This window comes from Strongylocentrotus purpuratus, unplaced genomic scaffold (assembly GCF_000002235.5).
Source record: "Strongylocentrotus purpuratus isolate Spur 01 unplaced genomic scaffold, Spur_5.0 spur5_scaffold_5, whole genome shotgun sequence".
Classification (NCBI taxonomy): domain Eukaryota; kingdom Metazoa; phylum Echinodermata; class Echinoidea; order Camarodonta; family Strongylocentrotidae; genus Strongylocentrotus; species Strongylocentrotus purpuratus.
In genome coordinates, this window is record NW_022145611.1 from 35,824,327 (window position 1) to 35,839,253 (window position 14,927).

The following is a 14,927-nucleotide window of genomic DNA, read 5'->3' on the forward strand; positions in this document are numbered from 1 at the left end:
CTCAAAATAGCTTTATCAATTTCCATCACATTGTTTGTAGTGAAGTGTTAAAAAGAAATATTGGATGCAAGGCTTAGAAGTAATTCTCATATGAACATTTACAAGACGAAAGATTTACACCCCAAGGAAGATGTTACAAAATCATCATTATTTTGTAGATCACATTGTCATTGTTCAAGTCAGTTGCATTTAAGTTTGTTAATGATCACTATCAATTTAAAATATCTAATTCATAATATCAACTCAAAATCTAATAAAAAGTTTATCATCTTATCTTAAAACACAAAAATATGGAAACAGTATTCTCATACCTGATCTAATATCTTTGCACCTAGTTTGTAGTTGACTATATGTCATTTGACTATCTGAGCAGCCGAGTACATACATGTTTATTTTTTTAGGAGGGGCCCTTTTTGAATATAAAGAAATAAATGAACATAAATTAAGTTTGAATAAAATGAATCAACAGGCAATAATAATAAAATTAAAAACATACACCCACATAAGTCAATGAAATGTTGAGATGTTTGCTTCTACATTTTTGTTTTAAACACATGGAATGATATGATATGAGACCCTTCTTGTAATGCAAAAATATGGAAACCGTCTTCTCATACCTGGAGGGTGTTTCACAAAGATCCTAAGTTGAACTTAACTTGAAGTTGGACTTAAAAATTATGGAGAGCCTTGTGTAGCCTTAAAATGAAATATATTTAAAAGCAAAAATTCAAGTATTTTATACTTTTTTATAAATTCCACATCAAGAACATGAAATCTCCTTGATAATAGAAAATATGAATGATTTAAATCAACATTTTATGCCTTTTAAAATAACTTTTACAAAATATTTATCATGGATGCTAATGGCTTTCCATAAAATTGTTAAGTTCAACTTAGTGAAACACCCCCTGATCTAATATCTTTGCACCTAGTTTGTATTATTGTTGTTATTATTAAGGTTTGTTATTATATTTGTATTAAAAAAATACAGTCACTTCAGTTCAATTTATTGTTTTCCTTTGCCGTAATCTGCCGAAGTGCTAAAAATATTGCACGAATGCATAAATATTGAATATCCATACGTCCTTTTGTTTGGACATGAAAAGTGCTGCTTACTGAGTGATTATTGAGTGATTATTGAGAATCACGTGCATGCATGTAGTAGTCCTCATTTCTAGATAGGTGTTCCTTGATCATTTTTAGCATCATGTGAACTAAGCATCCTTGTAAGACTCAAATCACTTACATGAAAGTCTATTGATAGAACACAACACCTTCATTTCCATTCATCGTCGTAAATATTCTGTTCATTACTTTTTATATTTACTTCCAAGCTGCACAAATATTGAGCCTTTGCGTGCCAAACTGCCAATGGCCTTTCTTTCTTTTTAAATCAAATTTCTATATTCTTGTAGTCCTTGATGAAGAACCAGGAGACCCATTCAAATGTATGCATGTGTAGTGACGCAAAGTTGTCCTGCATTCCGTTAGGCATAAACTCATTTCAGTCAGTTTTTTTCTTCTTTTCCGCCGGTAAACAGTTGTGTACATCATGGCGTGAGCAACTACCCCTTGGTTATTTTTAGCAGGACCTTTCCTTTCATGCAGACGTAGGCTTCGTATTGTGGCGGCTAAAAATAGATCATCGTAGTAGAAGGCTGGGAGCCCAAATGAAAAAGCTTATTCACGACGTTGGTTCACGTACACATGTAGTAGTGTTGTATTACCAGGAGTGGAGAATATTTTCTCCCCCTTCCCCCTTGAGCTCTGTATATGATTATAAAGCCCAAAATAGACTTTACTTGGCATGCTGGAATTATACTGGAGATCATTCTGAATGACTGAGGGGAGAATATGGTGTGTGCTTCTATTATGCACAATGCTTATCACAAACATGTATATCTACACATTTAGAATTGGATGTTCAATGCACATGTGCATGGCACATGATAGGATATCTACATGTGTTATTGTTTGTACTTTCTAAGATTAGATGTTCTCCCAGTACTTCCCTTTGTGTACTAATAATCTATACAATGAAGGTAAAAATCAAGTCAAGGTTTCATATTTAGCTCATTGTGCTTGTTAGGAATACAATACATGAACATACACAATGTTACCGGAGATATTACTAATGATTTTTTTTTTTTTTAAATATCAAATCATGCCAACATTCATAAGTATATTCTAAGATATACACTTAAACTCTGCAATCACTTTACCAATGTTGATTTAGATAAAATCTAAGAATATGTTTAGATTGCTTTCAAGTAATGCAATCTTTTTCGGAATTGACATCAATTAATAAAGGATAAGGAGAAGTAGTATAATTCACAAATATTAACAAGAACCTACTTTCCTGTTCCTATTTTTCCATCAATCTCTAGGGAGCCTGAAATAAGATTCTAAAAATGTACTTGTTCTTTGTGTTTCCATGGCAATCTGAGCATGTTCATTTTACAGTTTATCACCCAGTTAAGAAAAAGAAACATTTTTATTATCAAGCAGGGTGATACATGCATAGACATGATTTACATTCTTTAAGGGAAAAATATTCACTAGCCAGCAACCAACGTCATGGTGGATAAATGCTGACGTTATGTTCTAGATTCCAAGTTTATTCAAAGTCTGGCTAACGAGGGAACTCTCTCAGAGGGGTGCATTTGCCAAGATAAAATAATCAGTAATTATCATTTATCAGAGACTTCTTATGAATATATATACACACTGTATCAGTTAATACTTCTTGTACATCAGTTAATACTTCTTGTACATCAACCCAATGTAAACCCCTTAACCAATTGGGTTATTTCCCCTGTAGCCGTTTACTGCAACTTTTGCACAGTAATATTTCATGTATTGTTTTACATATTCCATTTATTTGTATCTCACAATGAAGAGTAGGTATTTCTGTCAGTTTTACGATTGCATTATGCATGGAAATTCGGGCAATCACATAAATGTAAGCAACAGTGTCAGTTTGACAGGTTTTGTCATTTAAAAAAAAAATAACAAGTCCACATCTACTGTAGCAAGCATAATAAGTGCTAAGCTCTTAGTATTGAAAACCATGCTCAGTTTCATATTATCTGGTCTTATGGAAAACTAAAGGAAGAATTTATTCACATGAAAGCTTGCTTTTAAGGGTGTAACCAACTAGTGAACCAGACATTTATGGCAAGACTTTGAATCTCCTTGTAACCAACCATGGTGTTGACAACCGAACAGTCTCACTGCATTGTGCATAAGGGCTGCATGCATGAGTACCTGCCGTTAGGTGCTCTAGAGTTGAATAAGGATGAATAGGATGCATCTAGATATGTAAAGTGCAGTATTTTGACAGTTGACATTACATAATCCATTGTCAAACAGTGCTGTAGTGACTGCTGGAAGGAATTTTTGTACACAAGTAAGGGGGAAGAGATCAAGAGAAGACAAATAATTATTATTTGCAAGAAAGCCTATTAGTTTGAAATCCTATATTAAAGATTTCAGTTCATAATTTAGCCATGAGAGCAGTCAGAGCACTCACATTTACATAATAGTTAGCTCGTAGTACATGAAGACCTACAAATACAAATCTTATATAATTTTGATGTTTGTATTATGATGTAAATATCTGATTACTTTACAAAACAGTCTTGAGCTGCATACAATGTTTTTTTGTTTTAATAAACCAATTCAATACAATAAAATAACTTATACAACAATAAATGTTATATTTTTCCTCAGTATAACATATAAACATAGGTAATTATTTACCAGTAATGTTCAATGGGTAATTGCTAGAGATTCTGAAAGTACTGTACTTTTTTGTTTTCACACTTCCACCCAAGACATTTTTAGTCAGCAGTCATTTTTTTACATTGAAGTTTAAGAATTCACATTAGTCTGCCTCCCTTTTCATGCTCAATTGAATCATTTCACATACCATCCTGAAATCATTCTTTTCCTTTTTTACTCCCTCAAAGCCAACAGGATATTTCTGTCCTGCCTTTCAATCTATTTTTGTCGTCTGTTCTATAAAAAGCCGCAAAGGAAACACCGTAGCCACGGCAGCGTGTTTAAATTTAGCTCTGCCATTTCTAAAATTAATCGGGGATCCGAAACCTGATCGACGCTGCTATTTTTGGCCAATTGACGTCACTGCTGGTTCCCGTGGTGATACGTGATATCATCAGAGGCAAGCCGCTTGGCTGAGTGATAGGAAAGCTTCTGCTCATGGAGCATCTGCAATAACAGCACTCATCCATTCCCAGGCTTCTACATGCACACACAACGTTAGTCCATCCACTCATGTGGCTAGGGATGCAAAATGAGAGGAGATGGCATGGAGGAGATGGAGAGAGGAGCGGTGTGTGAGTCTGTGAGACACACACACACTGAGACAGAGGGAGAGAGAGAGGGGGAGGGAGAGGAGGGGAGGAGGGACAGAGAACCAGAGAGGAAAAGAGAGATGGGTGGAAATTCATCTAGGCATGAATATTCGTAGAAGCTGACGAAGATGATGACATGCACTCCCCTCTCTGCACTATTCCCAGGGTTTTTTCTTCTTCCTTGCCTTAACCTGTTACATCATGTAAAGTACAGGATGAATGATTATTGGCAGCTCTGTATAGATCAGAGCAATATTACACTGTTCCATTTACTATAAATACACACTTCTCTCTACATCTAACTAAGTTACAAAGTAAGTCCATGCTACATGTATTCAATTATTTTAACGCATGTGTGTGAGGTTGAAAAGAAAAGTACTTCTCAGCTGATTGAAATGTCTAAAGTTATTAAATTCATTAAGTGGCTTGTGCCTGCCATGTCCTTGCACATTGATGATTAATTGCTGATGAGTTTGTTTCTTGAAAGCACTAAGTTTATTATTTGACTACCAATTTACTAATCTTCTTTTTTCATTTTCTTATTCATATAAAATAATGGGATACTAACACTAATGAATAGTGACGTGTGAATTAATTTTCATTCATTCGTCAATGCACATTCGTCAATGCACAGGACACCAATTAGGGCTGTGATGAATGTAAGAAATTGCATTGAATTTGATAATTGGAATAAGAATTAACGTTTTAAAAGGTCTATTGAACTTCTGGGTCTGAAATAGAAATATTGACATTGCATGGTATCATAAGCCCTCAGGTAGGTGAAAGTGGCACTAAACTAGTCACTTAAATTCCCACCAACTTTTAGGCAACCAGGCCTTTTCTCCAATTGGAGGTCTAACAATGTCCCAACATTCAACATAGCTGTTTATGTATTAAACCATCTTGAAGAGTTCATATTTAAATCTATTTATTTCAAAATTTCAATTTGTTTGAAAATATAATAGAAGTCCAGTCATTCGGTGTGCAGTATTCTTAATAATGGAATTACTGCAAACATGTTTGTGACTTACTGACTTCAGTTTCTCTCATTGTTCATGTTCTCCATGAAAGATGCCATGAGGTTGAAAATGTCAAATATCATTTTTCATGACCGATCAAGCATGGTTTAGGTTGATATTTAGGTTGAGGAATAGGTGGAGTCTTGCACCATTTTGGTCCAAATTGTGTTGTATATTTATTTGAAAGTCTGAAACTAGATTTGAGATATGTGGTGGCCTGGTGGACAGTCTCGAGGCTTGGATAAGCAAGAAAAGAGGACAAAAGAGACACTTTTTTATATTGGGCTAATCATTTGAAAGTACAGAAAATGTTGTAGGAATGAAATGGCAGACATTCTAAAGAAGCACGTAAGACTTATTTTTAGATTTGATTTTAGTGTTTGTTTGTTTATTCCATGAAAAGGTAATGTTTGCATACATGCGCTGAAAGATTTGTTTAATTCTTGCTTGCTAGTCGCAGGTTACAAAACAAAATTAACCTCCAAATATATTTAAATGTTCTGTTGAAGTCGTCATACATGGATCAAGTCATTGAGCCCTTTAAGCACATACGTGTATTCTTAGAGTAGAACGATGCTTATAAAAGGATTACAATATTTCTTTTCTTGAATTAGTTTCCTAATTTGTTTGTTTACAGCGAGAAGATGATCCTCAGACAGAAGCTGACCGTAAGGCTCAACGCTGCATCGTATCATCTCTCCAGACCCGCTTCCCTGGTATCACCGTCATAGGCGAGGAGGTGAGTAAGTTAGTGTGTGTCATGAATTAGAAAGAGGTCACTGTCAAGTCAGAAAACAAATCAAATGGACAGAATGTTAATGACAGGGGTTTTCTTTTCATGTCATAACATTTTAGGAAGTTCCATAAATTTAGCGTTATGACATTCACGGCATGAAAACTTAACGAGTCTGAGCATTGGCAAGTTTCTGGCTTTTCTTGTGTACTTGTTTTCTGAGTTTACAGTAACCACAATTTAGAAACATATCCATACCTGACAGGCAGAGGGGGCATGAATTAAACCTTCTTCAAATTATTCTGTTTTGTAAATAAAGAATAAGGAAATGATATACATGTAGCTCAGTTTAAAAATTTATCAATGTTAACTCATTGTACATGTATGTACTGAAATACATCAAACTTTTAAATGCTGTTTCGTAATGTATATTAGCTTGCCATGTCTATTTGCGCCTGTCTGCTTGGTACACATGAAATTACCTAATAACGTAGTAAAATGTCTGAACAAAATCACTTGTTCACACACATCCTAAAGTGATAAAAATTTAAGCTTTGGTAAAGTTTTTCACAACAATATCTCGTCTTCAGTGGTTGAATTCATCTGAGTCGGAAAGACATGGATGAGTAAATGCTCTGCACTCTAACTCACTGGAGAAGAAATTAAATAACTTTTTCAAGTTATGAAGAAGAAAAAAAAAAGAAAGATATTTGAACCTTTTGAATGTATTCCCATCTACCTGAGATCTGGCCTGCCTTTTTAATGTTCACGTGACCTGTCAAATCTGTAACGATTAAAAAAGATATGATTTCATGATATGTGTCTTGTCATCCAAACTTATTTGCTGTTCTTTCCTTGTCCATACACTACATCAATTTATTGATGGCAAATTGGTAATATGATGATTTCATCTGTACATTCAATTGAATTAACCACTAGTTCTCATGCAATTTACCACATCTGGAAATTCGCCATCATACAAGATTGCCATTTGTTGAAAGATAGCTGGAATAGCCGGGAATGTCGAAGCCATTTACGAGATGGAAATAGAATGTTCTTTCCCACCACTTTGTAGGGTTAAAAATAGCTTCTATTGAGGCCTTGATAGACCCATACACATGTAGATGATAGCCTGAATTCAAATGAAGTTGGAGTGGTAGGCTCCTAAAGACCTCATTAGAATTTCTAGTTGGAACTCCTCGGCAACATCCAATCGGTTTGAACCGACACATTTCCATGTGAAGCCGTGCTAAGTGTGTGTCAACAAACTATTTTGTGTATTGCTGGTGCATGCCACCGGTAGCCTACAGGTTCCTCTGTACATGGTGTGGATGTGACAATGCAATTTGCACCTCATACCTAGTGTGCTTATTTGTGTTACAAGTAGAGCTCATAACCATCTCATGGAGTTTTTCTGTCATTATTTTTCTGTTTTTTTTGCCTGGTCCTCCAAACTACAGGTACTTTAATGTAACCAAAGTGATATGTGGAATAAGCTTATAAAATCCTATATACCGGTACTGTATTTAAAAAATTACATTCAAAATATCATGTTACTCTTGAAAATAGACCAAATTATAAAGTATACCCAGAAATACCAAAGTCATCTGGGCAGCCATTGTACTTAGTATTGTAATTGATAATTACCGGTAAATAATAAATCTTTAAATTAGATAACATTATAAACTACATGTATCCTGTTCTTCCAAAGTTTCCTTTTAGTTCTTAAGCTTTCCTCTACATGCTACGTTAGGATTGGCCGTGGCAGACAATTCTATATGTTAAAGAATAGTCACATTTATCAAGCATAGTTCAGAGGTCTTCATATATTTTACTTTTATAAGTCTGCCAGCACAATGTGGCACCATTAAAGTGAAGGCCTTTTCATATACCGGTACACATGTACCTGTGGAATGTAAGGCTACTTGTAACTGCAGTCTTGCTGTCTATCAGAGTAACATGCATATGTGCAAGGGTTTTTTTTTTTACACAACACAAGGTATGCAAAGAGAGGTGTAGCCAGTTGTAAATGTGTACTAATGGTATGGTGCTGATGAAGAATTACTAGGTGACCTGCCTAGGAGATGGGTCTATTTATAGAAGCTAGGAGCACTCCACTCAGAAATGTGCATGCGCTCCATCCGCAGGAATCCATCTTCTTTTCTACTCCGTTATATGTCCAGTTGAAGAGAAGTAGACATTCCACATTATGCGTAACCTCTTCATGATCAGTGCTATGAACTGAGTGAGGATCCAACATGAACAAAATATAAAAGCTATAATCTTTTTTGCCTGTTTGTTGAATGTAAGGCTATATTGAACTACGGTAGATGTACATGTAGCTGACATATAAACAATATAAATTCACACATGTACGCTATAAGCAAGCTGGCATATGATACTTGTAATTATTCTATTTTCTTGTTCTTAATCTTGTTTAATCATTGCTTTCTTTCTTCAGTTATTGAAGGGTTAATGGATGCTTCTTGTGCATGTGTGTGTAGCTTAAAAGAAATAAGTCATCTTATTTGCAACTCAGAAGTCATTTGCATAATGCATACTTGTTTCTAATTTGTGTTCAAGGGAAAAGTATAATATCTGTAGCATCTCTTTCTTCCTTTTTCTTTTTTTTTTAAAAATATATTGCAGAATAATAAAATGTATATTGATCATCTTTAAATATATATACCCATATATATTATTTATAAAAAAAACTTTCTATAGTTTGCCTCCCTCTTTTAACATTTCTCTTCTTATTTCTACTAGGATCTTACTGAGAGTGTAACTGATCTGATAGAGTTGGGAGATTCTGAGGATGTTCTTCATAGGCCTTGTCCTGATACTCTCAAGTCTGTCTCACTCGCTGATGTAAGTAGCAAATCCTCGTTCACCAGAATTTTTGAACGGGTTACAGCCTTATTTAGAATGGACTTGACTCCCTTGTATGTTTGTAGTAGATTCTGATAAGAATATTTCTTGCAGGATTCATTTTATAAGCAAACTACATGTAATTGTAATAAACAAGATGGTTTGAGTTATTAGTTTATCAGCTAGTTTTTAGTCGTTGAAAATAAGTATTATCTTTTCATTATGATATAATTATTATTAATATTATTAATCATCATCACCATCATCAGTAGTAGTAGTAGAGGTAGTATTAGTAGTAGAAGTAGTAGAAGTAGTAGTAGTAGAAGTAGTAGTAGTGGTAGTATTATTTTATTGTTGGTATTGTTATTTTTTTTGTTGCTGATGTTGTAATAATCATTCTGCATCATTCTTCTTAATATTCTTATTTCCCTACAGATCGTTGTGTGGGTAGACCCTGTAGACGGAACCAAAGAATACACACAAGGTAAATAATCAATATACATCAAGTTTATATTATGCTTCCATCATGGAGTTCAACAAAACTTAACGAAACACACTCTCTCACATACATGTATGAAAGATTGTGGAGTATTGAGGTCTGGACTACTAGATTCATTGTCAGTTTTGTTTCAGTTTCTGAATTTTTTGTATACCCGTAGTCGGCAGCTAATTACTTTTAATTTTGGTCTAAGTTGAGTGAAACAAACAGACAATTTATTCACAATTGAATTAGAGAAGAATAGCCATACAATCATAGCCATTCCATATTGCTTTGTAAGTTGACAAACAAAACCCAGTCAAAAGCTTGTATATTTGAATGTCAGATCATGGTAAATGGGAATCACAAATTGCCAAACAGTCATGTGATGGAGATGTCATTGACTTCTCATTTATAGTACCGGTATGTTCTTGTAATTTGCCTTATGTATTGCGAGGATGTCCTTGTTTCTTTTGGTGGTTCTGACTTTCTTATAACCTCAGTATAATAGATGCTGCTTGTAAGTGTCGGCTCAGTATAATAATATTTGTTTAATTGCTTTGTTTGTTAATAGGATTCCTTGACCATGTGACAGTACTGATCGGTGTGGCCGTGAATGGGGAGTCAGTAGGGGGCGTCATCCACCAGCCATACTACAACTACCAGGTGGCTGATGCCAAGATGGGGCGCACCATGTGGGGTGTGGTCGGACTAGGGTGCTTTGGTTTTACCCATAAAGAGTTACCAGAGTCCCAGAGGGTGATCACCACCACGAGGTCTCATGGCACCGAGGCTGTTCAGGAAACTATCGATGCCATGTGTCCGACAGAGATTCTTAGAGTGGGTGGCGCTGGGCATAAGGTACCTATCTCATTGTTAGCCATGATTGAGCAATATTTGAATTCTATCCATACTTCTCAAACTAAGGTCTTTTGTCAATGTTAATACCCAGAGGTGGCCTGATATAGAAAAACTAAGCTGTGCAATGTCCATTCTATCCATAGAGATGCAGTCATCCATATCAGTAGATGTGAATTGAATACTTCATCGCATGGGGCAATTTTTACAAAGAAACATCCATGAAGTTGTAGTGAATCTGGTCCATAGATTAAGAGATTAATGGAGCATGAAAACATAATTATTCACATAAACTATTATTAGGGAGATGAAGGATATCTCCCAGAAGTTCCCAGAAAATGGAAGAGTGCCTGAATTGATGTTGGTAGAACCACTAGGGGGTAGGTTGAGCTGCAAAAAATAGTTTAGTTCAATATATGTGTATATCTGTGTAGGTGACTCTATGATTTCATTTCTTATGCAAGTATTGTAAATATGATTTAAAAATTGCTGATCTAAATAACTTATAAGCTATATGATAAACAATTCATATTTGCTTTAAGATTTAAGTTTTTTAAGTTTTTACTACCCTCAATTACACAAATCAAGAGTAGTGTTAATGTTGGCAATACCTATCTCCATTTTTTGTCACGTTAGGTGTTGCTCTGTCTTGAAGGCACAGCCAGTGCATACATCTTTGCCAGTCCTGGATGCAAGAAGTGGGATACATGTGCACCAGAAGCTCTTCTTAAAGCTGCAGGAGGTATGCTTAAACACCCTTCCATAATCCGTAATTCCACGAGGTCCAAATAATTCAGATACTTGAAATATATTGGTGATGAAATTACATTCTTGAGTGGGCCGGGGCATAGTAGAATGTATTCTCACACCCTTTTCATATGTATTCCATGATTATTGTTTTATATCATGTTCAATAGGGATATCAGAGTTCTACATGTTAAAAGGCAGTACTACCTCTGCATTCTTTAATAACATTTTCCCCTAAGTTTTATCTGACTCCCCCCCCCCCTCCCATTTGTACCAGTTGATATTGTAAGATGAAGTGAAATAGCATATGTTCCATCATGTTGTTTTACATAAGACGAAACTAATATAACGTGATGCTATAGGACAAATGGACAGTGATCTTTGTTGAGACCTCGACATGAACCTCCCCAAAATTGAGTAATATATATGAGCACAAACAATGATATTTTGAATGTGACTTAAAATTCAATTCATTCAAATTGATATTCCACAAAGCAAAATTTTTGCATGAATATTCAAAACTGAATTACAGGCTCCATAAAACAATTAATCAACAACATCAACAATATGCATGTATTTGATATATTTGTAGTGTTCTTGCTTGTTTGTACTATTGTTGCTGGTTACTGTATGATTGAAATGAATATCTAATGATTCTTGTTCACACAGGTCTTTTGACTGATGTCCATGGTAACCGATATCGCTATGAAAAGGACATCAAGCGCATGAACACCGGGGGCGTCATCGCCGCATATCGAGCTCACGACTTTTACCTCTCCAAAGTACCACAGTCAATAAAAGACGCTCTGCCGGCATGACGAACACTGACTGCTATGAGACCTTAGGAGAGAGAGAGAGAGAGAGTGAGAGAGGGCCAATGAAGACAACCAAATCAAAGTTTAATTCAAGCTTTATTGAAAGAGATAGAAGTAATTGAAAAGTATTTAATGGACTAGAAAGAGGGTTAATGTATGAGCTATCAGGAATTTCAAGTTCTAGGTTGATGATGAGTTTTAATGTGAGAGCATTTGAGCACTTAAAAAGTAGAGCTTCGATTAGCAGGTGGTGAGTTTTATTGCTCTCTTAGCTAGCTTAGGGTATTTTGCTCCTTACTTTGGAGCTCAATATCAAGTTGGTTCTTGCTAGAGTAAGTTTAGAACCAACATTGTCACTAGACCTCAACACAGCACTTGAAATCCCTTTCATAGAAAATGCATGAGGGAAACGGAAAGAAATAGATTTGTTGCACAGTGAAATCATTATTGTAAATGAGTAAATTTGACAGAGGTATATTTGTAATTTAATTACTTTACAGCGCAAGACACCAAAACATGGAAATTTTGATGCAGTTTGTTTTCCAAATTGTAGATGGAATATACACATGTTTTTGCCAATGGAAGAGAGAGCTGAAAAAATGGAGAGATAGATATAGAATTGAAAAAGAGAGAGAGAGAGAAAACTCCTTAAGACCTCTCATTTATATGCTTTAGGTAGATCACTTTGTGGCTGTAAAAGAAGAGACAGAAATTGATATCATCTCCACTCCTTCTAAAGCTTTTTATTTTTTTTGATCGGTGCAACAAAATTGAAATATACATGTTGAAAGGGAACTCAAGAATGGCGTGACTAACTAGTACTTTAATCAAGCATATAAAATTAATTTTTTTACTGTACGTACTTTCAAGAAAAATGTATTTTAAGATTATGATGTATAAATGAATATAGCATTATGACATATAAGAATGCTGATGAGCTATTTTTGTAGATGTGGTCATGTAACCATGGCAACTTACATTGTGAACGTCATGTAAAGACAAATTTGTGTTGAATATTTCATTGCAGTATTATTTGAGTAGCTTTCAAATTGAGCCTCCAGCCAGAGAATCATTATCTATCGCTTTAAGATATCATTATTAAAAGAGAAGCAGTGCTTTATAGCTCTAGACGTGTAAGTTAGAGCAGTACACTTTTGTAAAGAATTTTTATGCAATTTAGAACAATGGAAAATGCTTTTTGTCTTGATTGAAATTGATTGATGTAAACATTAATTGTTTTGTCTGAAACAAATCAATGTTGTGCAAAGCTAGCGTACATGTATATTGCATTTGTTAATATGACCTTATGGAGGTGTCATAGAGTGGATCAAGAAAGAGTATTATGGTGCCTATTGATTACATAAATATAAAAAGAAGAAAAAATAAATTTAAGCAGCATTGCATTCCTTTTGCTGATTGTTTTGAAAGGAAAGAAAGATGAAATCACCTTGCACTAGATATACATTGAGAGCAAACTATAATGATTCAATAGGCCGTGCCATGTGACATTGCCATATGACACTCAGTGTTGTGGTAACAAGTAGTTTGTAGTTCTGGATGAAAAAATAAACATTTCTAAGATCAATATATGTGTTACAATCATCAAAAAGATTCTGATAAAGGAGAGTACTTGAAGACAATATGTGAAATGACTGTAATATTGAGCCAAAGAAGAGGTACATTATCTTAGCTTATCTAGCTAGTCGCCCTATGACTGTCTTGAAAATAAAACCGTATCAAGTATTTGTTGAAAGAGCAAATTTGATGTTTATTGCATTTTTAATGACTAGACAAGTTTACCACATATAACCTTCTGTGTACCCTTTACCAGCATTTCAGCCTATCTTTACTCCAAAAGTAATATAGGACCAAAGAATGTGTCAAGTCTAGGAAACAGCTTGACTTACTTTTGATATAAAAATCGTGTTTTTGTGCGTGCAAATGATGCAAAGACAGTTTATTCACTTTTAGGAACCCAACGTGAGAGGGAGTTGGTCCATGTATAAAAATGTTGGTTTGTTTCCAGATATGTTGTTGATAAAACACCCCTCATGGTCCCTGTGATCATGTGACCAAAACTTGTACTTTGTCAGTTGTATACAAGCATCTTAAGGATATAAATCCAGTTACTTGGGCATTGGATGGTAAAGTCAAAGTTATGTACATAATAAAACAGTTGATTATATCACAATGATGCACACAATAATTGCAAGGCCAGTTTCACATTATTATTGTTGTGCACTCATCGCTATACATACGTGGAAGAAAATTAACTTGTTTAATTAATCCTGATAAATGTAAGGGAAATGAAAGATGTGCACTTTTATGACTTTTAGAGTGTGTGAACTTAGTGTGAAATGTGACTTTGATTGTACGTTGTGTATAAGTTGACATTTATATCAAGTATTAGGGCTCTTTCATCATTGTGCACATTGTTTTTATAACAAAAAATGAAAATGAACAAGGGAATACTAGTATTTCAGGTCCTGGTTTGCTTGTATCATGTTAAGCATAATGTTTCGTATTGCTCAATGACAGTGAGAATTTGTTAATGAAAGAGGTTCATTGCAAAGAATCATTCAAGATATCTAAATCTAGATTTACAAGTGAAATTTCAGTCTCCATCTTGTGAGCACTCATGTGTTTCATGCCAAATAGTAATTGTGGATTTCTTTTTAATCTAACTAATCTTCAAAGATATAACAATTATAAAAATTTTGAGACTATTACCAAAAAGAAGTGGATGGCTAATGTAGTAAGCTTATGGGAACGAGAGAATACAGTGGTCAGTGAGTTTAATAAGGCAGGAATACTCTATATTTTGACGGGTCTGAGATTAAAGGCACACAGTCTTGTGTCTGTTAATCGTTCACTCCGATGCCTAAAAATCAAATCTTTATTTTGGTATGGGATTCTTGCCCAGATTACAGTAGAACATATGAAAAGAAGAGTTTGATTATGACAGAAATGATAATCGGCTATATGAGATAGAGGAGTATAACTTGAGTGATAAATTCAATGTTGATATCCAGA

General features: G+C 34.7%; 1 protein-coding gene across 2 annotated transcripts in view; it reads left to right on the forward strand.

Moving 5' to 3' along the window:
- The window catches only part of LOC580070 (3'(2'),5'-bisphosphate nucleotidase 1), a 28,992-nt gene extending 14,647 nt beyond the window's left edge, over positions 1 to 14,345 (forward strand). For both annotated transcript variants that reach the window (XM_030999286.1, XM_780146.5), the window contains exons 2-7: positions 6,033 to 6,134; positions 8,895 to 8,996; positions 9,432 to 9,480; positions 10,049 to 10,335; positions 10,969 to 11,074; positions 11,749 to 14,345. In XM_030999286.1, the coding sequence (XP_030855146.1) occupies positions 6,033 to 6,134; positions 8,895 to 8,996; positions 9,432 to 9,480; positions 10,049 to 10,335; positions 10,969 to 11,074; positions 11,749 to 11,897 (795 nt within the window). In that variant the 3' untranslated portion in view covers positions 11,898 to 14,345. The remainder of the gene's footprint in view (positions 1 to 6,032; positions 6,135 to 8,894; positions 8,997 to 9,431; positions 9,481 to 10,048; positions 10,336 to 10,968; positions 11,075 to 11,748) is intronic.
- The last annotated feature ends 582 nt before the right edge of the window (positions 14,346 to 14,927 follow it).